General features: G+C 49.4%; 2 protein-coding genes across 9 annotated transcripts in view; one reads left to right on the top strand and one right to left on the bottom strand.

Annotated features, from left to right (window-relative positions):
• Positions 1-27,127, top strand: part of LOC132383020 (general transcription factor II-I repeat domain-containing protein 2A-like) — a 266,610-nt gene that overhangs the window by 127,177 nt on the left and 112,306 nt on the right. The window lies entirely within an intron of this gene.
• LOC132383013 (phosphomannomutase 1-like) lies at positions 1,893-25,940 on the bottom strand. Of its 8 annotated transcripts, none has more exons than XM_059953694.1 (8): positions 25,403-25,929; positions 17,638-17,755; positions 17,348-17,424; positions 14,891-14,982; positions 13,502-13,601; positions 10,149-10,224; positions 4,526-4,641; positions 1,893-2,425 (listed from the first exon to the last, which is right to left on the bottom strand). In XM_059953694.1, exons 1-8 carry the CDS (start codon positions 25,694-25,696, stop codon positions 2,318-2,320), a joined length of 981 nt encoding a protein of 326 aa, XP_059809677.1. In that variant the 5' UTR covers positions 25,697-25,929; the 3' UTR covers positions 1,893-2,317. The 8 variants fall into 8 exon arrangements, 5 of the variants coding, with proteins under 5 accessions (XP_059809677.1, XP_059809678.1, XP_059809681.1 ...); XR_009508523.1 differs by lacking the exon at positions 1,893-2,425 and adding an exon at positions 7,016-8,207 and having other exon boundaries at positions 4,525-4,641; positions 25,403-25,938; XR_009508521.1 differs by lacking the exon at positions 1,893-2,425 and adding an exon at positions 6,219-8,207 and having other exon boundaries at positions 25,403-25,938.

Genomic DNA, 27,127 nt, shown 5'->3' with positions numbered 1-27,127 from the left:
GACCTTTAGCTGTGTCTCAGCCTCCGACATAGGGTTGCTTGTTAGAGAAATTCCGAAGCTTTTAACCTGTCTCAGCTGGTATGCAGGTGGACCTGGCCTGTCCAAGCTGTCCAGACGAGGAAGCAGTCCAACTCTACAGAAATCTGAAAACTGCTCACTTTAGCCTGATACATGTTGGTCCTTTCAAAGCAAATTTTATTGATTCTGGATTTTTATTTCTCTTGGGTTTCTATTTCTCTCAAATTTACAGCGCAGAACAGGCCCTTCCCACCCAACGAGCTGCACCACCCAATGACACATCTATTAACACCAGCCTAATGACAGGACCAATTAACCTGCTAACCAGTGAGGGAACCCGCACAGTCCCGGGGAGAGCGTACAAACTCCTTACAGACCACGGCAGGAATTGAACCCGTGTCACTGGCGCTGTAAAGCGCTGTGCTAACCGCTGCACTGCCATGCCACTGCCCCAACTTCTTGCTGATAATGATGCAGCTCTATGAAACTCTGGTTAGGCCACACTTGGAGTACTGTGTCCAGTTCTGGTCGCCTCACTATAGGAAGGATGTGGAAGCATTGGAAAGGGTACTGAGGAGATTTACCAGGATGCTGCCTGGTTTAGAGAGTATGGATTATGATCAGAGGTTAAGGGAGCTAGGGCTTTACTCTCTGGGGAGAAGGAGAATGAGAGGAGACATGATAGAGGTGTACAAGATAGTAAGAGAAATAGAGTGGACAGCCAGCGCCACTTCCCCAGGGCACGACTGTTCAATACAAGAGGACCTGGCTTTAAGGTAAGGGGAGGAAAGTTCAAGGGGGATATTAGAGGAAGGTTTTTAACTCAGAGAGTGGTTGGTGCATGGAATGCACTGCCTGAGTCAATGGTGCAGGCAGATACACTAGTGAAGTTTATGAGACTACTAGACAGCTATATGGAGGAATTTAAGGTGGGGGGTTATATGGGAGGCAGGGTTTAAGGGTCGGCACAACATTGTGGGCCGAAGGGCCTGTACAGTGCTGTATTGTTCTATGATTTTAGGTTTCTATTGGAATTGGGTCCCTGCTGGTACCCCACAGACCAGCTAGGTGAGTAGATTCAATTCTTCACCTCGGGGCGATTTCAAGTGGGGTGTGGGAGGAAACCGGAACACTGGGGAAAACCTGCTCGAGCACGGGAAGTACATACAAACTCCACACCCACAGAATCAGAGGTCAGGATCGAACCCAACACAACAGCCCAGTGAGGCAGTGGTTCTATCACAATGTCATCCACTGAGAACCTGCGTGTCCTCAGTGGGTGATGACACTCTCAGCCGCTATTTTCTGAGAAGTCTTCACCGATTTGGTGTGTCATCTAAAACTTTGACAGACTTCTGTAGCTTCTGGAGAGAGTATCCTGACTGGCCGCATCACCCAACTTGGTATGAAAATGCCAATTCTCAAGACTGGAGAACCCGACAAAAAGTAACGGATACAGCCCGGTTCATCAGAGGAAAAGCTCTCCCCGGATCTACAGGGAGCACTGCCACATTCTCGCTGCGGCCATCAAGCAGGTGATACAGGAGCCTTAGGTCCCACACAGTTATTACCTCTCAACCATCAGGCTCCTGAACCAGCATGGGCAATTTCATTCACCTCAACCCGAAACTGATCCCTTAACCTACCGACTTTCAAGGACTCAACAACTCATGGTTGTTTGGCAGTCTTTGTGTGTAGTTTTTCATTTCTTTGTTCCATTGTGAACACCCACAAGAAAATAAATCTCAAAGCAGTATATGATTACATATACGTACTTTGATAATTAATTTACTTTGAACTTTGTGCTTTAGGAACCTTTTGTGCACTGACATTTACAAATCTCTGTTTAAAAAAATATTCTTTATTTCTTTCATTCATACTAACGAGAATACATTCACATCTGTCACTGTATTTTGGGCCGTACTTTTTGTCGACGCGCAGCACTGTAGATGGGATTGCCAACATTCCCTGCTCAGATATGCTATGTCAACAGTCACGGTGTAGTGCTGAGCACTGGCCAGTAGGTGGTGCTGGGGAGCACATTGCAAGCGCATGCTCCCAACTCCAGTTGGGTCTGGTGTGCACAAAATGATATCTGTACCCGACTGAGGGTGAATGACAAGGAGTTCAAGTCGTATTGGCATCATCTGCTGAAATGGAATTGTAACGGAGGGACATCCCACAAACGCAGTTGATGTCAACATCTCTCCCCACCAGAAAATGTTTCTACATTCAGATTTCCGTGAAGTTCCTGCAGAAGTTATCTTCGGGTCCAGGTCTGGGAAAGGTAGTGTGTGGCTCATTTGTGCAGGAAGAGTTCTTTGCACAGTCTGACTGTATCCTCCGGTGACACCACTGTGTATCCAATCGTCCTGGGATCATGAAAGATCTCATGGTCATTACCACCCTGTGTGCAAAAGACAGTGGAGTCAATTTCTCTGCCCCTCCTCAGTGCGCTCCTTCCCTGGGCCCCACAGAATAATCTCATCCAAGCATCTTTCATTGACAGGCCCAATAAGCCTAGATTTCCACTAGAGGGAGTGTTATGGTCAGGTACCAACATGCCCATGATTTGGTCAGTGATCAGATGGAAGTAGTTTTGCTTCCCTTGAGTGAAGGCTCGCTGGTGTCGGGTCTCCAGTGGTACAGCCCCATCAAAGCCGACAACCACCAGACACTGCACTCCCCTCAAGAAGTACGTTTACATAGGATATAGAATGGTACAGCTGTTGTGCCAACCTTTTAACCAACTTTAAGATCAATCTTCTCTCCCACATAACCCTCCATTTTTTTTTCACCCATGTGCCTATCTACGAGACTCTAAAATGTCCCTCACATACGTCCTCTAACACCACCCCGGCAGCACATTCCACACACCCACCATTCTCTGTGTAAGAAAAACTACCTCTAGCATTCCTCCCCTTTTACTTTCCTCCAATCACCTTAAAATTATACCCCTTCATATTAGCCATTTTCACCCTGGGATAAAAAGCTCTGTCTAACATTTCGATCTATGTCTCTTAACACCTTGTCAAGTCACCTCTCATTCTCCTTCTGTCCAAAGCGAAAAGCGCTAGCTTGCTCAACCTCTTTAATCCAGGCAGCAGCCTGGTAAATCTTCAGTGCACCTTCTCTAAAGCTTCCAATTCTTCTTCCTATAAAGTGGCGACCAAAACTGAACAATACTCCAAGTGTGGTCTAACCAAAGTTTTACAGAGTTGAAACATTACCCCACAACTCTTGAACTCAATTCCCCGATTAGTGATGGACAAGACACCATATGCCTTCTCAACAATCCTATCAACTTGCTCAGCAACTTTGAGGAATCTGCAGACATGGACCTCAAGATCCTGCTGTTCCTTCACATTGCTAAGAATTCTACCATGAACAATGTACTCTGCCTTCAGGTACGACCTTCCAAAGTGTATCACCTCACACTTCTCTGCAATTAACTTCATCTACCACTATCCAGCCCAGGTCTGCATCCCATCAATGTCCCACTACAACCTATGTCATTTTTGGCCAACTTTTTGGTGGGATGGGTCCAATGTGCAGCCTTGAAGCAACCAAACCACCAGCAAACTCTTGTTAAGAGACGGCTCACCAGTGGACAACTAGTCAAAAACTAACTGTGGACAGCCCACTTTTCAATGGTTAATGGGTCATCCAGTGCCTGTCCTGTTTATGGCCAGAGTGGTCAACAGATGTGCTCAGTGGTTCCATGTGTATCAAGGATTCTACTTATCAAAGAGCTGCTTGTGAATGGCCTTCCTTATCAATGGCTTCCCTCAATCAATGGATTCTCCAATCAATGGCTTTGTTCGTCAATACATTGCCCCATCAGCCTCCTCCTTCATCATCTGGTTATATTTAAGACCTTGGAAGAAATGGGGCTGGTTGGGCAGGGGGGATTGATAAGACCTATGATAGGTGGGTCTGTTGATGACGGAGACCAACGAATGGGGGAGTCTGTTGCCAGAGATGGTTGATGGGGGAGAGATGTTGGTCTCTGACAGTGTAATTGGAGTGCTACGTGGTGCCTGATAACTGCCTGAACCAGTAGGCACGGTAGTCTGTCAAGTCTGGCCACTGGTGAACCCCAGATACACATCAACCCACAACCCCTTGTATCCTTCTGACCTCCAAACCTACCCTATCTCTTTGTCAATGCTCCTAAAGTTACCAACCTCAAATGGACCTCATGCTCCCTGACCCCACAACCTTTGACCTCTCACTGATTTTCAACCTCTGTGCACCTCCTGACACCTCAACCCTTGAGTCTTCATTGACCTCAACTCTCTGCATCCCTCTTACCTTCCCCACCATTGACCCAACAGCCCCAGACACCTTATCAATCCTAATCCCTTTTCATCCTGAGTTCTCAACCCTTGACCTCTCATTAACCTGAACCCCTCACCAACCTCCCCCCCCCAACCGTGGTCAACGCACTGATCCCTCACAGCCCATGATGTCTGGTCAAGGTCCAGACCCTCAGTGAAACCCTTACCGGGTCCGTCTCATTCCCGAAGAAGTGGATCGTTTTAATTCCGTCCTTTTCCAGGATATCCAGGCAGTAGCGTTTGTCCCAACCCTCGGGGTAGATGTCAAAGCTGATCATGCCCCCTGTAAGAAGGGGGAGAGGAGGGACAGGGGGGTGGGGGAGAGGAGGAAGGGAGAGGGGAAGGTAAAGGGAAAAGAAGGGGAAAGAAAGGGGTAAGGAGAGAGGGAAGGGAAAGGGGAAAGGAGAGGATGCAGAGAGAGGAATGAGTGGAGGGATGGGGAGTGAGGGTAGTATAGGGACAGAAGGCGAGAGATGGGGACAAATGAGAGGGGCAAGGCAGAGTGTGGTGGAGGGAGGGGGAGGGGAGGGAGGAGGATGGGGGAAGGGAGGGGACAGGGCAGAGGACAATTATAAATCTTGAGATTCTCCACATCCTAGTATCACATTTCTCACCTCCCCAACCTCTCCCACTCCCACCCTGCCCCCCCAAGATAAGGTCCCATTTCCTGTACTAATTGCACGTAAAAACATTTTTCATCACAGAAACAGACCCTTTGTCCTGTTGTTTCCATGCTGCCTCCACACCAATCCCACGAACCCACATGATCTCTGTGGCCTTCTATGCCTCAGTGATTCAGATCCCTAACTAGATGCCTTTTAAATGCTGGCAGAGTCGCTACCTCCACCACCCCCTCAGGCAGTGTGCTCCTGACTCCTGAGTAACAAAAACTAATCCCCACACACCACACATACAGATCCCCTCTAAACAACCCACTTCCAGCTTTAAATCTTTGTGGTTGAGGCAGTCTCACCACGGGGAAAAACACCTTTGCTGTCTACCGCCATCATCCTGATTTTACAGACCTCCAGCAGGCCAACCCAGAAAAGGCAGCCCCTGACTCCATCTGCCAATCTAAACCTTCATACCCTCCGTCACTGGCACACAGTGCGCCACGGTCACTCGCCTGGGCTTCTCCAACAGCATCTGACGGATCTGTGACCAGTTCCGTCACGGAAAATCGTTCCCGGGCAGGATGAGGAAAAGCTTCAAGGTTGCGCTCAAAGCTTCCTTGAGGAGACGTAATATCCGCAATGACTCCGGGGAAATCCTGGCCCACAGGCACACGAGGTGAAAAAAAGAGCATTGGGAAAGGTATTAGGGACCTAGAATCTGTGCACTACGAACACACAGATTCCTCTTGTCGAATTACACCCCTCCATTGTCTCTCCTCATCCTCCTTCATTCCAAAGAGAAAAGCCCAAGATCACTCAACCCTTCCTCATAAGACTTGCTCTCTAGTCCGGGCAGCATTCTGGAAAATCTCCTCTGCACCTTCTTGAAACCTTCCACACCCTTCCTATAGTGAGATGACTAGATTGAGTGGTCTAAGTGTGGTCTAACCAGGGTTTTATAGAGCTGAAACATTACCTCATGGCTCTTGAACTCAATCCCTCGACTAATGAAGGCCAACACACCTTTCCCCTTCAACACTACCCTACCACCTTGCATGGCAACTCTGAGGGAGCTATGGCCGTGGACCCCGAAATCTCTCTGCTCCTCCACACTGCTAATAATCCTGCCATTAGCCTGGCTCTCTGTCTGACTTGCCGAAGTGTATCACTTCACACTTTCCCAGAGTAGGAGGCTGATGGGGTGACTGGGCCTGATGTGAGGTGGCGGACATTGTCCCCAACTTACATGTAGCTTCTGTGCAACTCCCAGGGCATGGACTCAAGGCTCCCAGTACCATCCTAACACAGCTTCTCCACTTCGAGTGCCTGTGGGTCAGAGATTCCCTGGAGTCGGTGGAGATATTATGTTTCCTCACGGAAGCTTGGACCGCCTCCTGCCAGGCAGAGCTGGGAACGGAGAGCCTCTTTCAGGAATTGGGTGTGATTAAGTCCTGGCCAAGGGAGTCCACCAGGTATAACCATTCCCTTAGTGCTGGGGTGTTGGGCTCTGGGAAAGGATCCCTTATCTTGCCTGTGGATTTGGTGGACTTGGCCGAGGTTCTCCTCAGTGCTGTTGGAGGTAGCCAGTGCATCAGTGCACCGGACAGATCAGAGCCCTCTGCTCCTTACTCTTCAAACACACTTTTCCACAGACTCTTAAGGGGTGTGCAGGTGCACTGAAGGTAACGTTGAACTTCGTAAGTAACATTCAGCAAATTGGCATAGTTGGAAAAAGTATCTAGTGCTTTCCCGGCATGTATGACGAATGAACTCTTCTCGGGCTATTTGTACCTGGCTGGAAGCCCAAGAAGAGTTTATTGGCATATTTGGCTTTGATCTTGGTATTGGCTTATTATGCCATATATATATATATATATACACATCACCATTTACTACCCTGACATTCATTTTTTCACAGTAAATGGAAATAAATGCAATAGAATCAGTGAAGCACTGCACATGGGCATCTGCTTCAAGAGCCTGATTGTTGAGGGGTAATAACTGTTCCTGAGCCTGCTGGTGTGGGACGTGAGGCTTCTGTACCCTCTTCTTGAGGCAGCAGTGAGAAGAGGGCATATTCTGTATGGTGGAGGTTTCTGACGGTGGAACTGCTTTCCTGCGACAGCGCTCCGTGTAGCTGTGTTCGATGACGAGGAGGACTTTACCCATGATGGGCTGGGCTATATCCACCACTTTTTGTAGGATCTTCCAATCGAGGGCTTTGGTGCCGTACCAGGCTGTGATGCAACCGGTCAGTATATTCCTCACAACGCATCCATAGATGTTTGTCAAAGTTCTGGATGACATGCTGTGCTTTCTTTGAAATGGCACTTACTTGCTGGACCCAAGACAGGTCCTCTAAAAGATAATGCCGAGGAATTTAAAGCTGCTGACCCTCTCCACCTCTGATCCCCTGATGGGCCTGGGCTTTCCTCCTCCTGAAGTTAATAATCAGCTCCTTGGTCTCGCTGACATTGAGTGAGAGGTTGTTGTTGTGGTGCCTCAGCCGGATCTTCAATGTCCCTCCTACACTCCGATTTGTCACCACCTTTGATTTGGCCCACAACAGTGGTGTCATCAGCAAACTTAAAATATGGCATTGGAGATGTTCTGATAGAGACTGTGGATCTCCTGGTTCACCCGGGGCTTCTGATTGGAGAAGACTGAGAGTCTGTATTATCAGATGAATCTGATCTTGCATGTTGTTCATACAGGTCAATTATTACACAGTGCACAATACAAAGTACCGGAAAAAAGTGCAACGGTTACAGAGAAAGTGCAGTGCAGGCAGACGACAAAGCACAAGGTGATAAGGAGGTTGACAGTCCATTCTGTTGCACTAGGGAACCATTCAAGAGTTTTATAACAGAGGGTAGAAGCCGTTCTTGAGCCTGGTGGTACTATGTGCTTTTGTATCTTCTCACAGGTGGGAGGGGTAAGAAGACAGAATGACCAGGGTGGGTGGGATCTTCGACTATACTGGCTACTTGAGTGAGGCAGGGAAAAGTAGAGTGTCCGCAGAGGGGAGGCAGGTTTCCGTGATGTGCTGGGCTGTGTTCCCCAGCTCCGCAGTTTCCTGTGCTCACGGACGGAGCAAGCGTGGGTGCATCCACTCAGGATGATTTCTATGCTGTGCCGATAAGAATTGCTGTCACACATCACCAAATCCCTTTCCAAGGGCACAGCGAGAGACGCAGTTCCAATCCTCTCATCCCAACAGGACTGGGAATGGAAGCTGGAATACACAGACGTACAATTACTAACTGGAGTATTACATAAAGTTCGGGTCGCCCTACCGTTGGAGGGATGTGGAGGCTTTGGAGAGGGTGCAGAGGTTGTTTACCAGGGTGCTGCCTGGCTTGGGGGGGATGTGCTATCACAAGAGGCTGGATAAACTTGGGTTTTCTCTGGAGCAGCAGAGGCCGAGGGGAGATCTGATAGCAGTTTACAAGATTAGGAGAGGCACAGACAGAGGAGACAGGGAGTATCTATTTCCCAGGGTTGAAATGTCTAATACCACAGGGCATGCATTGAAGGTGACAGGGGGTATGTTCAAGGGGGTAGGTGAGGGATAAGTAATTTTTATCCCTCAGAGAGTGGTGGATGCCTGGAATGTGCTGCCTGGTATGATGGCAGAGGCAAATACATTAGAGGCTTTTATTTTAAGAGTTGTTTGGATAGGCACATGGATGTGACGAAGGTCATGGTGTAAGTAGGAGGGATTAATGTGTGGGTGTTGTTTTGATTTATTATTTGGCTGGATCGGCACAACATTGTGGGCCGAATGGCCTGTGCCTGTGCTGTGGTGTTGAATGTCCTAGGTTCTAAGCCAGCCCTTAGCCGCCAACAACCCAGCAAGGTCCTGACCTGTGGCGGAGTGGTCCCTCGTTTGTTTACCCATTCTAGCCTGGCCTTCTGACCAACAGGGTAAACGGTCTGTCTGATGTCCTGAGGAGTTTGGGGTAGGACAATACGCAGAGACACTCTTCCCAACGGCTGGACCTTCGGGGTGTAAGATGATTGAAGATCAAGGGGCAGGGACGGTGAATGACAAGGGACTGACTGGGTTCTTGTTATAAAGAGTTGGTACAGGGTCAATGGGCCGAATGGCCTCGCTCGGCATAGTGCTGGAAATAAAGGCACTGTGAGCGGATGTGTTCCAGAGGACAACGGGGACTGGAAGCAGAAAGCGTGGCCGTGTGGCCAGAGAGCTTCACCGTGGGCTGAGGCTGTGAGATACTGGTAGATGTGAGGCAATGGAGATGGGCCCTGCTTGGGTGAGGGCAGGTTACCCAGGCCTTGGCCTTGTTCTGTCCTAGGACTCCTCACTGGAGGTGTACAACAGAGGAACACTCCTCGCCTCCCCCCAACAGCCCATCACTCACAGAGTTAAAGTTCTGCCAACCAGCCTCACTTCAATGTACCCCCATCTGCCCCCCTGCCTCGGGAAAGCAAAAACCCCACCCACCCCAAGCATTCTCTCTGCGCCACTCTCTAGTACAAAAAGCTGAAAGCAGGTAACCATTGGGCTTAAGGGCAGCTTCAACCCTACTACTGAAAGACCTCTCATATCAAGAATGAACTCTTGGTCCCCCTCTCTACCTCGTTATGACGCTTGTCCCTTATTGTCAGCCTGTACTGCTCTTTCTCTGTAACTGTAACACTTCATTCTGCATTCTTTCATTTTTAACTAGCTTTGCATATTTATGTCCGGAGCCACTCAAAGCTGAAGCTTTTTACTGTATCTCAGCACAAGTGACAGTACTAAACTGATTACCGATAATCAGCTTATCTGCCCATATCTCCCTGGGGCCCCAGCTTGCTCATTTACCTGTGACAAGTGAGTGTAAATCCACAGGGTGTAAGGGCAGCGCCGTGAATTCTCCGCCCACTCCACCCACCTGGGCCAGGCCTGGCAGCCCCGGCCTGAGAGCTGACGTCACCACGGGCTGGGCGACCGCGATTTGAGGGTGCTGGGGGGTGGGTGGTGGGTGGTGGCTCCTGACAAAACAAAGTTCATCCCCTTCCCGGAACAGTGACTGCCTGAGCTAACCGATCGGAGAGGAGCCGAGCACTGTGGACCTTGTACCCAAACAACCTACGTGCATGCACACACACACAAACAATATAACGTCACACTCACACGCACACACACACACACTTCTGGCTTACTTGCCTCTGGTACAGCTCAGACCTTTGCCGGCAAACTTCTTCTGCAAAGCCGCCACAAACTTCTCTCTAATCTTCTCCGTCTTTGGCGGAAGAAAGGCGAGGATTAGCAATGCGTGCCCGGCAGCCCTCCCCACCAAGGTGGGTCCACCCACCCTCCCAGCCTCAGGACCTCCCAAAGCCCCTTCCAACCTATGGGGTGCCAGTGAAGTGTGGCCACTGGGGGGAGTGCAGCAGCCAGTTATGCACAGCAAGAGTCCACAAACAAAAATGTGCTTTTTTAAAAAAAAAACTTGCAAAAAAAAAGTTGTCCTGGAAAACCAGGAGGAACTTTACCACTTGTCTTTGAGGTGACAGTGAGGGATATTTTGTGTCTACTAAAGGGAGCAGACAGGAGAGGCTTGGTGTAGCCTTTAACAGACAACAGTACTTCCATCACCCTGCGCTAGACAGTGGGATTTGAACCTGGAACCTCTAATTCACTGTGGGATGACTTGGGTCCGGTGACACACAGCTGACTCAAGGAGAGCTGGGGGGAGGTCATTCAGTCCCTTGGGAGCCGGCTGCTCCAGGAGGGGGGGAGTTCAGGGCGAGGTGGAGAAGAGAACAGGGTTACCAATTCAGGTGACGACACAGTCGTCACACGGTCCTACTGCTCAGAAACAGGCCATTCGGCCCACCTAATCCGTGCTGACCCACTTACACTAGCCCTATTTTTCCCTCGTTCCCACAGATCCTACCCCACTTGCCTAGATACCGGGGCCAATTTACAGAAACAATTTAACCCACCCACCCACCTGCAAGTTTTTTTTTGTGGGGTGCTGGAGGATGGGACTGAACCCAGGTCGTCGCAGCTGAGGCAGCAGCTCTACCGGCTGCACCAAATGCAATGAAACTCTCCTCCTGCTGCTTCCATTCCACAGGACCTTCCTGGTATGGCTCTGACGCTAACACAGGGCAGCAAGAACTGTTTCCAATATCTTCAGCCAATCAAAGAGCAATATTTTTCCCAGGCTGTTCCATTTACAGAATTCCTCTGTCATATTCAGAATTCCATTTAAAGGAGACACAAAGGTTCTGCAGGTGTTGGAAATCTGTCACAGCACACACAAAGTGCTGGAGGTCAGGCTGTGATGCTGAGGCTTTACAAGGCACTGGTGAGGCCTCGCTTGGAGTACTGAGAGTAGTTTTGGGCCCCTTATCTGGGAAAGGGTGCGCTGACATCGGAGAGGGTTCGAAGGAGGTTCACAAAAATGATTCCAGGATTGAATGGCCTGTCATAGGAAGAGTGTTTGAGGGCTCTGGGCCTGTACTCACTGGAATTCAGAAGAATGAGAGGGGATCTCATTGAAACCTATCGAATGGTGAAAGGCCCCGATGAAGAGTGGATGTGGAGAGGATTTTTCCTATGATGGGGGGAGTCTTAAGACCTGAAGACACCGCCCCAGGATAGAGGGACTTCCATTGAGAATGGAGATAACATCCCATCTCCTGTAGGTTGGGACTTTATTTCTTAGAGTGTAGGAGACTGAGGAGCATAAAACGTAGAACCATACAGCACAGGAACAAGCAATTCACCCCACAATGTTGTGTCAAACAATTAAAACACCCAAACACTAATCCCCTCCTACCTACACAATGTCCAAATCCCTCCACCTTCCTTAGATCAATGTGCCTATCCAAACTCCTCTTATATTTGGATAATTTTGCCCACCCCAACACCGAACTGATTCCACAACTTTCAGATTCACTTTCAAGGATTCTAAACTTAGGTTCTCAGTATTTTTTTTAAAATTTGAACAACTTGTCAATTTTTGCACATTGGTTGCCTTTGTTTATGTGTAGTTTTTTGCACAAATTGCGTTTACTTTCCTGGGAATGCCTGCTCGGAAACGAACCTCAGAGTTGTATATGGCGGCATGGACGTACTTTGATAACCGTGGCTTTGACTTTCCTAGCAGTAGGTCGTGTTGAGTATCCTCACTGAAGGCCAATCTGACCGAGCTGTTTAAAGACATCCGAATCCCCAACGTAGTGTTATTGTCGATCAAGGACGCAGGACCCTTGACAACGTGGCTCCCTCCCCCCCCATCACTCCACTCAACATTATCATGGTTGATCTCTGCTGGCCTCTGTTCTCAATCACAAATAAAGACAGATGAGCTTTGACACATGTACACCAGACATCAAAGAATACAGTGGAATGTGTTGTTAGTGTCAATGACCAACACTGTCTGAGGATTGTGCTGGGGGGGGAATGGCAGGGCGAAAGTGCTGTCACAGTTCCAGCGTCAACATAGCCTGCCCACAACTTACTAACCCTAACCTGTACATCCTTGGACTGTGGGAGGAAACTGGAGCACCCGGAGGAAACCCATGCAGTCACGGGGAGAACGTACAAACTCCTCACAGGAGCTGAAGGAATTGAACACCGATCGGTGATTGTTGACGCTGTAAAATTATTGTGCTAACCGCCAAGCTGCCGTGATGCCTAATCTTTTCAAAAATGAATTACTTCCTCTATAAACACCTCTAACGACCAGGCCCAGGTTACAGAATTCCAGAGGACCACCACTCTCTGTGAGATGAAATTCTGACACATCCCAGTCTTAAATGACCACTTTATAACTCTGTCTCCTTGTTGGAGGTTCTCCCACTAATGGAAACATCTCAGAATCAGAGTCAGGTCTATTGATATAAATTGCAAAATATACCATATCAAGCCCCCTCAGGATTTTATCTTTTAATGAGGTCCACCCTGAGTTCTTCTAAATTCCAGAGAACACGGGTCTAAGGTTTTTTTCTCCTTTGCTGTAGGACACCGTCTCTTCCCACAAAGGAGCTGAACACAGTAGCAATCATTCTGCTAGAGGAACTTGGCGGGTCGAGCAGTATCTGTGGAAGGAAAGGAATCGTTGACGTTTTAACTCGAAGCGGCAACAGTTTGTTTCTTCCAACGGATTCTACTCGACCCACTGAGGCCCTCCAGCGGAGTTTGTCGCTCCAGATTTCAGCATCTGTGGTCTCTTCCAATAGACTCAGGAATGTCTTCTGGTCTAGCATTAACCATCTTAAGTCAAGGGACCAGAACTGTTCCAAAACAGGACTGGGAACAACAGATGTTTATTCCAAAGAGGTTTTGAAGATGTCAGTGATGATCTGGCCCAGGGGTTTCCAACTTATTTTTATGCCATTGACCCCTACCACTAACCGAAGAGGCTGTGGACCCCGGGTTGAGAACCTCTGATCTAGTGGAAGGACTGGAACCTTTTGGAAAGATGTCCTCCTCCTCAACGACAGCATGGGAGTGAGTTGTTGTGAGATCACATTATTCCCTCCACCCCAGCACCCTCCAGTTACCTTGTCAATCTGGGAGAACTCGAGTCGCTCTGCTAAGGAACAGCTCCTGCCAATGGGACAGATGTTCAACATGCCGTTTCGAAACTCAATGAAGGTGCCCCTGCAACACAATGGCTCACGTTACGTCTCCTCGGAACATAGATGGAGGCCATTTGTCCCACTGAGTCTAAGACAGCCTTCCAACCAATCCCATCACTCCCATTCCTCTCTGCTTAGTATTGCCCTGGGTAGAGACGTGGGTTCGATCCCGACCTCGAGTGCTGCCTGTGTGGAGTTTGCATGCTCCGCCTGTGATTTCCACCTGGGGCTCTGGCACACACTTATCGAAGATGTGAGTGCTGAACAGGCCACTGTAAATTGTCCCTAGTGGGTGGTGGCTGAGTGGTAGAATCTGGGGGCGGGTGGGGGGGTGTAGTTGATGAGAGTGTGGGGAAAATAAGGTGAAGGATTACCACAACGACTTACAGTACCAGAGACACAGGTTCAATTCCCACCACTGCCCCACCCCAGACCTCAATATCTACTGTGCTGGTTCCCCAAAACTCCTCGTCTTTCAAATAATCTATCTACCCCCACATTAAATATTGCCCCCCCCCCCCCCACAATGATCTGGCCTCCACAACACTCTGAGGCAAAGAGATCCAGAGATACACCACCATCTATGGGAGAAATTATCAATGCAGAGGGCAACGAATATTCTCACATTCTCAGTATTTTTTTATTTGTATAGTTTGTCATTTTTGCACATTGTTTGTTATTCTGTGTCTACTTATGTTTAGTTTTTCATAAATTCTATTGTTTTTCTTTATATCCTGTAAATGCCTGCAAGAAAATGAATCTTAAGCTGACATATACATACTTTGCTAATAAGTTTACTTTGAACTTGCTCCAAGGGCTAGGATAGACTCAATGGGATGAAGGACCACTATGCCTATTGTAAGGATTTTTTAATATATTATTTAATTTTATTTAGAGATACAGTGCAGTAACAGGCCCTTCTGACCCAATGAGCCCGTATCATCCAATTACACCCATGTGACCAATAAACCTTATGTCTTTGGAATGTGGGAGGAAACCCACACGGTCACGGGGAAAACAGACAACGGCGGGAATTGAACCTGGGTCGCTGGGGCTGTAATAGCGTCATGAAAAGCAAACTGCTAGTGGAACTCCGTGGCGACGCAGGGATGGTTGACATTTGCGGTGGAGATCCTATATCAGAACGTTCGGCAAGCTGGAGTGGGGCCCATGGTTCTTCCTGCCCTTTGCAATTTCCCCCATTGATCCCCCACTCCATCTGCGCACCTTCCACTGCCCAGCCCACACACCCACGCTAGCAAGTACCCAGGCTAGGCCCAGCAGCAGAAGGGTGGGGTGCAGTCTCTTTACCTTTTGCGGGGTAGTCGAATGTCAGACATGTAGCTGAGGCAGAAGTTAATCAGCTCCTGGAGTAACTCCTCACCCAGGTAGTTCTGGATGGCCTGGGGGTAACAATAGAGCAGGGCGAGGGAGGAGAGGGGACGAGGGAGATGTGGGCGAGGTACGGGAGGTGAGGGAGCAGAGGGAGGGAAGAGCAAAATGGGATTTGTATGAAGAGCAGGAGAGGATAGGGAATGCAGGAAGGGACATCGGGGGAAGGGAAGAGAAGAGAGAGGAGGGTCAGAGAGGGTGATAGGTGGGAAGGAAGAATGGGATGGAGGTGATGAGGGGACAGCCCAGGAGGATGAGGAAGGGGAGAGTGGTGGTGGGGAGGAAGGGGCGGGAGAGGGAATGAGAGGGAATTGGATAGGATGGAGAGAAAGGGGAGTGTTAGAAGGGAGAGGAGAGGAGGGAAGAGGAAGGGGAGGGAGAAAAGTGACAGGAGGAGGTGGGAAGGGACAGGGTAGGAAAAAGGAAGGGAAGAGGTGCATTAATTAGCACAGGATGAACCAAGTCCGGCCTTGCTGAAAACTCTCCACTTCACCTCCTGCATTCTGGAAACGTATTCCAGCCTCCCAGTTTCCTGAATCTTTCCCAGAGACTCTGCACACGGATGGACATTGCCCCAAGTTTTGCCACTCAGCCCTCTCACTCTGAACAACATCTACCTCTCCCCCGTTCCCAGATCCCTGCACCCGGCTTTCCCATCCAACCCTCTGCCTTCGACAGGATCGCAGATCGCCAGCTGACCCAAGGTCATGAGTTAAGGGTGAAAGGCTGAACGCTTAAGAGGAACACGAGGGAAAATGTCTTCACTCAGGGGCTGGTCAGAGTTTTGGAATGAGCTGCCAACGCAAGTGGTGGAAATGTCTTTGACTTCAATATTTATGAAGAGTTTCATTAGGTCCATGGGTGGGAGGGGTACGGAGGGCTGTGGTCTGGGTGAAAATCGATGGAACTAAGCAGTTTAAATGGTTCGGCACAGACTAGATGGGCCAAAGGGCCTCCTTCTGTGCTGTAATGACTTTCTATGACTTTATGATGTCCTGGTGAAGTTGCTCCTGCCACCTGCAGAGATCCTGCATCTCCTTCTCCTTTCCTCCTCTCATGTCCCTAATTTCTCATTTTTCCCACCCGATTTCCACCCTCTCCTCCCCCAGCTCGTCCTCAGTTACCCACTAACTCCCCCCGCCCCAGCGTCTGAACCTCTTTCAGTCATCAGGCCAAACTTCCACCATTCCAACCTCGCTCATGCTCACAGCACCCAACAGTCTATTTTGTTTTCCTCCGGCCTATACGTGACTCCAGCCCCATCGCCAAGGTTGCCTACAACTACTTAAATACAGGTGAAAACAGGAACAGTCGCACGTCGACAACTGCCGGAACTCGATGACAGACGTGTCTCAGTCTACCGGAGACTCGCTGATCTTCTAGTTGGATGCTAGACATATGGGACCAGGACCCCAGCTCCACCACGCTGCCTCAACTTTCTTAACTGTTTGCCTAAGTTCAGCAAGTCACCAAAAACTTTGACAAACTTCAGTCGATGCACAGCGGAGAATCTCCTAATAGTTTGAATTGCAGCCAGGTATGGAAACACCAACGCCCAGGGATGGAATAGTTTATAGAAAGTGGTGGATACGGCCCAGTATATCACAGGCAAAGCCCTCCCCACCACTGACAGAGAGTTGCCACAAGAATGCTTATATCCCAACATTGTGAGGGTTGGAAGATTAATTGGACATTGAAAGTTGCCCCCTAGTGTGTAGGTGAAGAGTAGAAACTGGATGGGTGGGGCTGGAATTATGGGAATGCGAAGAGAATAAAATGGGATTGGTAATAGGATGATTGTAACCATGTGGTTGATATTTGGTGCAGACTCTGTAAGCCTGTAACCCTGCTGAACAACCTCATGATTCTAACAGCAGCTTCACTCTCCCTAATTCCCCTCCACGGACCCTGTCGACACTTCCTGCTGCCTGAGTCAAGTAGCTGGAATAGTCAAAGGCCCCGTCCACCCCAGACCATCTCTCCTCCCCGCCCCATACAGAAAGTCTGAACGTGGCTAACATCGGGCTCGAGCACACCCCCAACCCCACTGAGCTGACCCACGTGGATCCTGACCTTGGGTGCTGTACGTGTGGAGTTTGCATGCTTTCTCTGTGACTGCCTGAGTTCATGGAAGAGCCATGGAACTATTGAGTGTACCTCTTGTGTGATAAAACAGACGCTTGATCCCAGTCTAGTGCGTCATGGCCTTGAACCTGACTAACTCTGTATTCTGTAAATGCTTTCCCCCCCTACTGTCTTGACGTACTGATGTGATGGCACGTACAACAGTGTTTTTCTACTGAAACTCCATACACGTGAGAATGATAAACCTCCCCCCTCCACCTCTGTGGCAAAGCATCGCACCCACTCACCCACCTCCTTTGTGACGAACTTCCCGTCCCTGTACTGGACCGTCCCATTTTCAGCGAAGACATAATCAAATTTCTGAACGACTGCAATGGCAGAAGAGAAGGGGAGATGGGTGAGAACAGCGGGGCGTGACGGAACCGTGGACGGCCGCCGGGGAGCGGGGAGCTCCTGCCTCTCCGAGGTCTAACGGAATTGTCGGGAGGGATCTGTGGTAACCCCACTGCCCACGGTGGTTAACAGATGGGGTCTGAGACTCGCCCGCTCACCCCTTCCCCCCCTTACGGCCAGCACCTCACCTTCTTCTCCTTCCCCCAGTTGCTCTGCTATCTTGGCGTAATCTGAGCCTCCCACAACACCAATCTTCACCTTCTTCCTCAGCCCCTGCAAAAACGCATCCAGCTCTGGAGCAATCTTCTGCAAGCAGAGTGGGGAAGAGAATGAGAACGGGGAGTGGACCAGTGGAGGGAAGGTGGGCTGGGGTAGGAGGGGGTGAACCGGGGTCAGGAGGGGCACAGACCGGGGAGAATGCTTGTCGGACAAAGGTTCCTCTGGACGCATAACCCTTCGGACTCTGTTCCTGGGCTGGGGATTTAAGTCCAAGCCCCTGACCCAAGGGCTTATGTTTATGTATGTGGGAGGAGGATTGGAAGGGGGAGTGAGGAGAGGGGTGTGTGGAAGAGAGGAGCAATAGAGTGGGGTGGAAAGGGGGGGAAGAGTGGAGAGAGGGTAGAGTCAAGGGAGAAGGGGAGGGAGGGCAGAGAGAGGGGGGAGAGGGCAGGTGAGGGGGGTGAGAGAGAGAGAGGGGTGCGGGGGGAATGGATGGATTCCACAACCTACAGACTCACTTTCAAGGCCTCTATAACTCATGTTCTCTCTGAATTTAAAAAATTTTAAAAAAATATTTATTTATCTATTTGTTTATGTATTTTATTGTTTTTTTGTATTTGCTGTTTGTCTTCTTTTGCAGTGGTTGTTTGTCAGTCTTTGTGTGTTGTTTCTCACCAACTCTCTTGTATTTCTTTGTTCTACTGTGAATGCCGGCAAGAACACAAATCTTAGGACGGCCTGTAAGCACTTTGACAATAAAGCTACTTTGAACTTTGAGAGGTGCCGACGCCCCGCAGGGTGGGCGTAACCGGGGCTTAGAGCGCGGGACCACGAGGTCCAACACCCTTGCTCCACCAGATCTTGTTCACGGGCTGTTGGCCTGCAGGTTTAGGAAGAAAACTTGGAAACCCTTTCCAAGTACGGAGAGGATTGTGTCACATTTACCAACACTAAAACATTTCCAGCTGCCTTGCAATCTGTTTACAACTCTGTAATACATTGCTTGTGTCCACATTGTCTGGAATACCAAGTATGGCACAGGAATGACGGCCACGAGCTCGAGGAGGCAGTGACCCAGCACATTGGTGGTGTTTGATCAGCTAATTTTCCAAACTATTGGATGTTCCCCAAGAGATTTAATATTTTTTTGACATGTGGCACTATAATTCATTTCCCAGTGAACTGGTCAAGTTGAAAAGCAGCACAAGAAACAGAACTCTGAAGGGTTGGTTGAATGAAAACACAGGGAATGGCGCCTGGTGAATTGATTGGGAATGGGGGCACGGAGCGTTAGGAAGAGAGCTTGGGAACCAGGATGTGTGGCGGATATTACCTGGCGTGCCGGTTGCTGAACCAGGTCTCTAATTGGTTGGATAGTAGTTCTTCATTGTGTTACTGGTTACACACTTAACTGCTAGTGCTAGCGCTCGAGTCAGGTCCGATGTGCTCACAATGGACTGTTCCCCGAGCGGAGAATGGCTGCGTGTGACTTTAGTTGATGTGGGGAGAGGGGGGGGCTGATGCACAGGCAGCCACCACGTGGGGTCAGGGTCCAGTGACACGGAACACAAGACAACCAGGGACCTTCTCTGCCGCAGCCTTCCTCCACCTTCACTGCCATTGTGATGGGTCTTCAGCTTCCACCGGCTCCACCGTACTTAACTAATAGTGGGCTGTCCCAATCAACCCTTAACCCCCCCCCCCCGACTCCAGGAGGCATTGGTGGGGTGCGGGGGAGAGGAGTGTCACTTGCCCCCTTCACTTCACTAGACCTACCCCCCCGTCCTTGCAGTAGTGGTGCTTGGCTGGTCTTCAGGAGGTAAGGGAAGGGGAGTGGACGAGACAATAGGCGTTGCCAACACAGGGAATCGTCACATACGCAATTACCCAGGCACCGAAGTCTGGTGTTTACTACAGACTGAGTCAGAGAGAAGCTGAAGTGTGGCCTTGCGCAAGAGAGAAATTTCCCTGCCTCCTGCTCCCTTCCCCCGAGTCCGACCTACTATCAGAGGTACAAATACATTCTCTCTCTCGCTCTCTCTCCCCCTCTATTTTAACTCTTCTTTTCTGTGTTCATCTCATCTCTTTCCTCCCTCTCTCTCTGTTCCCCCTCCCACTTCCCTGTCATCTGTCTTCACTCAAAGAATCAGATTTATTATCACTGACATATGACTTGCCATTCATAGCTGCTGCCTGTCTTGCAGAGTTCCTCCAGCACCTGCAGACTCTTGTGTTTATGATTTGAAATTCGTTCTTTCGCAATGGCATTACAATGCAAAGCCGTAGTGATCTTTAAATTACAAAACTAGAGTACAAAAAATGAGGGAGTGCTCATGGGTTCATGAATCATTCGGAAATCTTTTCCCTTCTATCAGAGTGATTGTGCTCTTCTCTCTCAGCCACTCACTCACTATCCTTCCATTCTGCCCCACTTACTCCATCCCATTCGCTTTTCTTCCCCTTGACTCCCTCCCTCTACCCCCTTTGTCATCACCCCCTCCTTCCCTCCGTATTAGTAACACAATGCTCACTTGATGAGCCTGCTACGGACCTGTCCCATTCACCAACAATGTCCTGGATGTGAGTGCTACCAGGCGATAGTCATTAAGGCAACTCACATTATTCTTCTCAGACACTGGTATAATTGTTGCCTTTTTGACACAAGTGGGAACTTCTGCCCATAGCAGTGAGAGGTTGAAAATGTCCTTGGATACTTCCACCAGTTGGTTGGCACAGGTTTTCAGAGGCTTACCAGGTACTCCATCGGGACCTTCCGCCTTACGAGGGTTCACTCTCTTTAAAGACAGCCTAAAATCGGCCTCTGAGACACAGGCTTATCCAGTGCAGGAGCAATCTTCACAACTGACACTATACTCCCCCTTTCAAAGTGGGCATAGAAGGCTTTGAGATCAGCATCGCTGCCATTCATTCTATTGGGTTTCGCTTTGTAGGAAGTAATGTCTTGCAAACCCTTCCAGAGTTGCCGTACATCCAAAGTCGCCTCCAACCTCGTTCAAAATTGTCTCTTCACCCTTGAAATAGCCCTCCGCAGATCATACCTGGTTTTCTGGGACAGGCCTGGGTCGCCAGACTTGAATGCCACAGATCTAGCCTTCAGCAGACAACGTACCTCCTGGTTCATCCTCAGCTAACCAGATGGAAGGAGGGAACCTGCAAGACCCTCTGTTCTAACGTAGTCTACCAGGAGACGACATTAACCCTGCAAATGTAACCTTGAGATCCTCATCCAGACCAGCACCAGGGTACATAGCCTGTCGAATTAGCTCTCACTGATGCTGGTTAGAGCAATTACTTGACTCCTATGGCAACCCATACATAATTTATACCAACATTGCTGCCTTCCCCAGCCTTGGTAAGAGAAGAACTTTACAATTTCTATATAGACTCAGAAGGTCCAATGCGTCTATGCTGGTTCATAGGACAATCCCATTCCCCGCTCATTTTCCCTGAAACCTATTCTCACCCCATTCCTCTCAACGCCACCAAATTCTTGATGCGTGAATGAAGTCACCAGAGAAAATTACTGGTAGACACAAAGCAGCCTCTTTATTCGACAAAACAAGGTACAACAGGCATCATACGGAGACGCTTTCGGTCGAAAGGTCTGCTGGCCCAACATGGGCTCCATATTTTATGTGGCAAACTTCAAAAGGACAACTCCATATTCACAGTGTACGGACAACGCTCTCTTTGAAACTGCATGCTCCCTTCACACCTCCTGATCCACATCCACAGCACAGACATCCAGATGAGTTTGAATCAGCATTGTCTGCACTGGGATTCACAGTTCTGAGGAACCCATTGTTCAGAGCTGCACTCCAAATTAACTCCACAATACATATTCAGATCTGAAGACTGGTAGCCAAAGTCAATTGCTAAATTTGCATGTCCTAAACCCAGCTATAACAATTCTGCACATTAGGGGCAATTTACAGCAACCAATTAACTACTAACCCACACTCCTACGTGGGATCCCAGTGGGTTCTCTTGTTTCCTCAGGGAGTTTGAGTAATTTCCACCCAGAGAGTGTCAGAGGTCGGGATTGAACCTGTGACGCTGGCGCCGCGAGGCCACAGTTCTACCAGCTTTGCCACTGTGTGCATAGTCCACACGTTTCTTGTTTTGAGGCTTTGAGTGAACTGTCAGGTGTCAGCCTAGTTGTTGGCTTTATTATTGGTACATTTTTATTTATGAGCTGGGCTGCCCAGCAATCCCCAATTTAACCCGAGTCTAACCATGAGGCAATTTACAATGACTAATTAACCTACCAGCTGGTACCTCCAGCTACCACTGTGGGAGGAAACCAGAGCATCCGGAGGAAACCCATGCATTCACGGGGAGAACGTATAAACTCCTTACAGACAGCGGCAGGAATTGAACTCTGGTTGCCCGCACTGTAAAGCGTTGCGCTAAACACTAAGCTACCGAGCCGAGATCAGTGAAAAGCTCGAACTTTCACTGCTCATACAGATCAAATCATTACACAGTGCACTGAGGTAGAACACGGTAAAACGAAAACAGGGTTAGATTTATTATCATTGACTTTGGTGCAGGGACTGGCAGCTGTTGCTGGACCCCGAAAGGCAGCTGAGGTTCCCCGACCATATCGCAGCCACCACCCCGTGACCAGACATTGTCCTTGCATCTGAGTCTACGAAGCAGGTGGTGCTGCCGGAGCGGACAGTCCCATGGGAAGATCACTTGGAAGAGACCTTTGAAAGGAAGCTATCAAAGTACGCAGGACTGGTCAGCGACTGCCAGCAGGCTGGATGGAGAGCAAGGTGTCTCCCAGTGGAGGTTGGATGTAGGGGATTCGCATTCGTGAATGCGTGGGTTTCCTCCGGATGCTCTGGTTTCCTCCCACAGTGGTAGCTGGAGGTACCAGCTGGTAGTTTAATCAGTCATTGTAAATTGCCTCTTGGTTAGACTCGGGATTGCTGGGCAGCCCAGCTCATAAATAAAAATGTACCAACAATAAAGCCAACAACTCAATTGGGCATTGAGGGAGAGAGGAAGAGGAGAGCCATCCGCAGTCCCACCGATGGGGCAGAGAGGGTCTCAAGGTGGCTGCGGCTCAAGAGAGGGGAGCCATGGAGTCATGTGTAGCTAGCCATCTGGACACAAGCTGGGGTCTGATCTGCCCCGGCTGGGTCGCCCGGAGGAGGGTGTATAATGTTGAAACACCCGATGATTCCAGGAACATCTCTGAAGATGTGTCCAGAAGCATCGGTAGATGTATGTATATAGGTCATGAAACTTGATGTTTTATGTTGCAATAAAAAATAAATAGCGCAAAAGAGGAATTGATTTGATAAATTATTCAGAAATCTGATGGATGGGAAGAAGCTGTTCCTAAAGCATTGAGTGTGGGACTTCAAGCTCCTGTACTTCCGCCCTGAACCAAACAGAATGCAGAATGAAGTGGAAACAGCTACAGAGGAGGTTCAGGTAAAGAATGACGTGCAAAATAATAAATGAGGTAGATTGCAAACACGAGGAAATCTGCAGATTGCGTGGTCAAGACTTGCACATGAGGTGCATTCGGGTGTCTGATAATAACAGGAGAAGAAACTGGTAACAACTGGGAACTCAACCGGCAGTCTACCCCTGCAGTCCTTCAGTAACCAGAGGGTCACTCACCGTCGTGTCCTCACTCTGCTCTAACCAATGAGGCTCTCCGTTGGTCGGGGTTGACCATGGGCATGGCATCCCAGCTGTCTATACAAGCCAGGGCAGAACCATACGCAGAGCAAGCTGTTGCCCATCGAGCAAGCTTCCTCTCTCCAAGTGCATGGAGTCAGAGGAGGTAACAGAGCTACTGGATTTACAAGGATGCTGCCTGGATTGGGGAGCATGCCTTATTTGAATAGGTTTTCTCCTTGGAGTGACGGAGGATGAGAGGTGACCTGATGGAGTTGATGATGGGCATTGATCGTGTGGATAGTCAGAGGCTTTGTCCCAGGGCGGAAATGGCTACCATGAGGGGTCATGGTTTTAAGTTGCTTGGAAGTACAGGGGGATGTCAGAGGCAGGTTTTTCACACAGAGAGTGGTGGGTGTGTGGAATTCACTGCCAGCAATGGTGGTAGAGGCGGATACAATAGGGTCTTTTAAGAGACTCTTAGATGGGTACATGGAGCTTAGAAAAATAGAGGGCTATGCGGTAGGGAAATTCTAGGCAATTTCTAGAGTAGGTTACATGGTCGGCACAACATTGTGGGCCGAAGGGCCTGTAACGTGCTGTAGATTTCTATGTACGATGTTCTCCACTTACCTGATGAACCCAAGGGAATGGCAGAGACCGATACAGTTTGGCATCAGTAGCAACGCAGGAGTTGTCAGTCCGCATTGAACTCAAGGTTGGACTGACTGCCTTAGGGACTCCAGCTCCAGATTTTTCCCTTGAGATTTACTCCCAAAGCCTTCCCCGTGAGTGGGTATAGCTACAGGGCAGTAATGGTTTGCGATCAGAGTTTTCCTTCTCCTAGATGAGCTGCCAAGGATGGCTGACGAAACCCTACTGTCCAAAGATGCCAGTAACCTTCTCCTGTCAGTACAATCTGTTCTGTAAGCCGGGTTTGAAGGACAGGAGCTGGACTTGGATGTCAGAGGCGATTTGAGACACGTCATTGTGAGCATTTAATAGGTTGTGGGAGCATAGCCCCATTACTATCCCCAGGTTGTAACAACCTTAAGGAAACATCTGACTCACTTAACGACAACATGGGCTCCTCGCTTTGACAGTGACCGACTCCATGAAGCCCAGCCCACGGCAAACAGTAACTTGATGTACCGAGGAAAGAGCACATGGAGATGTCCGAGGGGGAATGCTGCATTCTCGGCTGCAGGAGTACGTGCTGAGGGACGCACTCAAACTCGGTGCGGCCACCGCAAGGGCCGGGTGGGGAAGGACCACAGTCTAGGGTCCTTCTCCCGCGGGAGTTGAGGGGTGGGGGGCGGGGTGTATACCCCTAAACCACTGTTTGTAAATATGGAATAACAGAGCGCCACCTGGGTGGCAAAAGTATGGGAATGTAATGGAAACACTTGTAAAGGACTGAGAGTCATTGAATGGTTTACTGTACCTAATTTTATTTTTGAATAAAGTATATTTTGTTTTTTAAAAAAAAAACTTGTACCGAGGTTGCATCCCATGCGAGTACCCTGGTCAAACTTTCACACCAGGACACAGAAGTTGAAAGTTGGCGAGTGGTTGGTGGGGCGAACAGGTATTGGGGGAGAAGAGAACGAATTTGTGGGGAACTCAAAGGGAAACGGCAAAGTTTACGATGGGACTCTTCAGACGGGAGCAATGGACAACGGTGAGGTCGGGCTAGCAACCGATGATAAAGGATAAAGTCTAACCTCGTCGCGAGTGTCCGTTTTCCCCGGGGTGGGTGAGCGGGACACACAAAACGCTGGAGGAACTCAGCAGACCAGGCAGCTCGTTTCTTCGTCAGGGCTGGAAAGAGCTCGCCCAGCGTCTTGTGTGTGTTGCTTTAGATTTCCAGCATCTGCAGATTTTCTGGTGCACGGGAGAGCTGGGGCTGGGTGCGGATCGGTCCTCGGGACGAACTGACTCTCCTGCTCGGTGGGAGACCGGAGGCCGGATCCGAACAGAATACCTGGGCTGAGACTGTGAACGTTCTCCCGAGCGCGAAACCCCACTCGGTCTCTCCCAGCGGGGAGCGGCCGCAGCCCCCACGGTGCTTACCTGCCGGGCGGGGGTGAGCGTCCCGTCCACGTCGAAGAGGCAGAGGGTGTGGGGGTCGCGCCGGCTCTCAGCCATGCCGGCGCCGCCGCATGGGTCCGGAGCGGTGATAGCAACAGCACAACAGGAAGATTCCCTCCACTGACTAGCTCGGTCACATGCCCCGCGGGGAAGTGGTTTATACACAGGCAGGAGGCGGAGAGAGGGAGCCGGCGGGGCGTTGGAGAGGGCAGGGTCAAGGAGAATACTGCGGAGGGTAGGGTTGCCCACCACACAACTGACAGATCGCTTTGTCATCAGTTTGGGATCCTGACCATATTACATTCTGCAGCCACGGCGCTGTACAGCAAAGGAGGCCGTTCGGCCCACCGCCTCTCTCGCGACCATCTTGCTAATTCCTCTTGCCGGCATAAATTCCTGATTCAAATGCTTGTCCTGGTCGAGATCCTTCATCAGGATTGGAAAAGGAGGAGGCAGAACCCTCCCCGCCTCACCTAGTTTCATCTGTCGGCACGTACCCACCGCACCCTCTAATTCAGGCATTTTCATACCTCTGACTACCCTTGAGAAGACGCTGGTGATGAAAGTATTCCCACTGTACAGTTATGGAGTGAATTCTGCAATTCACTGGCTGCGGTAATATTCCGATATTCCAGCACCCAAGATCCCGGCCTGACTGCTTTAATTTAGATCATCGAATGTCACTCCTGTTAATGCACCCCTGCTCGTTTAATCCATTTATTTTCCAGTGAGACAGTTAATTTTTTTTTTGCTCTCTATTCTAAACCCACCCGTGAAACAAGAAGCCACTGGATGCCAGGAACAGTGAATGTTAAGCTTGCCCTTAGTAAGAGAACAACTTCCGGGTTGTAGCAAAGAGTTGCTCTGCCCGAACGTGGAATGTGCCATCAGCTGAGTGTAATACACAAATCTAGCACTCAAGCTGTTCACACCGTGCAAGAGTGGGCTTAACCTGGGTCTGACCTTAAAAGTTGACCCAAGTCAAAAATAAATCGACTCTTCAACTCAACTGTAACTCGGCTATTGATGTTCTTGTTTCGGGGTCGCTGGGTTCAAAGTCTACTCCGGAGCCTTATCACAAGCAGATAGAGCACTGAGTGGGTTCTACACCGTCAGATGTGATGTTAGAAAGGAGGCCGATCTGTCCTCTCGAGTGGAACTAAAAGATCTCATGGTGCTATTTTGAGAGGTGTGATGCATTCCTGTCTTCAAATAAGCGCCAGAGATTTTCTGACCTTTGTCACACCGCTGTGTTTATACACTCAAATGATGATGATTACTACTACTACACCTGCTCGTTAATGCAATCAGCCAATCATGTGACAGCAATCAATGCATAAAGACATGCGGACATGGTCAAGACGTTCAGACCAAACATCGGAATGGGGAAGAAATGTGACCTAAGTGACGATGACCTTGGAATTATTGTCGGCGCTCGAGTATCTAAGAATCTGCTTATTTCCTGGTGTTTTCACACACAACAGTTTCTAGAGATTACACAGAGTCGTGCGAAAAACAGCAAAAAGAAACATCCAGTGAGTGGCGGTTCTGTGGGTAAAAATGTCTTGTTAATGAGAGATCAGAGATTTGCCTCCCATCTCGTCGTCTCTCGGCTTCAGAAAGAGCATCGTCAGCAAATACACCATTGTGTTAAATCTCACTGCCCTCTGCAGGTTGTTTCTGGAGAACCATCGCCTAAATTCTCTG

Source organism: Hypanus sabinus, chromosome 29 (assembly GCF_030144855.1).
Source record: "Hypanus sabinus isolate sHypSab1 chromosome 29, sHypSab1.hap1, whole genome shotgun sequence".
Lineage (NCBI taxonomy): Eukaryota > Metazoa > Chordata > Chondrichthyes > Myliobatiformes > Dasyatidae > Hypanus > Hypanus sabinus.
The sequence above is the reverse complement of the archived record's forward strand: the minus strand, read 5'-3'. Positions and strand labels throughout refer to the sequence as shown.

Coding starts and splice junctions, on each gene's coding strand:
- LOC132383013 (XM_059953694.1), bottom strand. CDS start 25,696: ATGACAAAGCGATCTGTCAGTTGTGTGGTGGGCAACCCTACCCTCCGC. Junction 14,983..17,347: donor GGAAGTTCGTCACAAAGGAG/GTGGGTGAGTGG, acceptor TGTTACCCCCAG/GCCATCCAGAACTACCTGGG. Junction 10,225..13,501: donor AGTTCTCCCAGATTGACAAG/GTAACTGGAGGG, acceptor CTTCCGCCAAAG/ACGGAGAAGATTAGAGAGAA.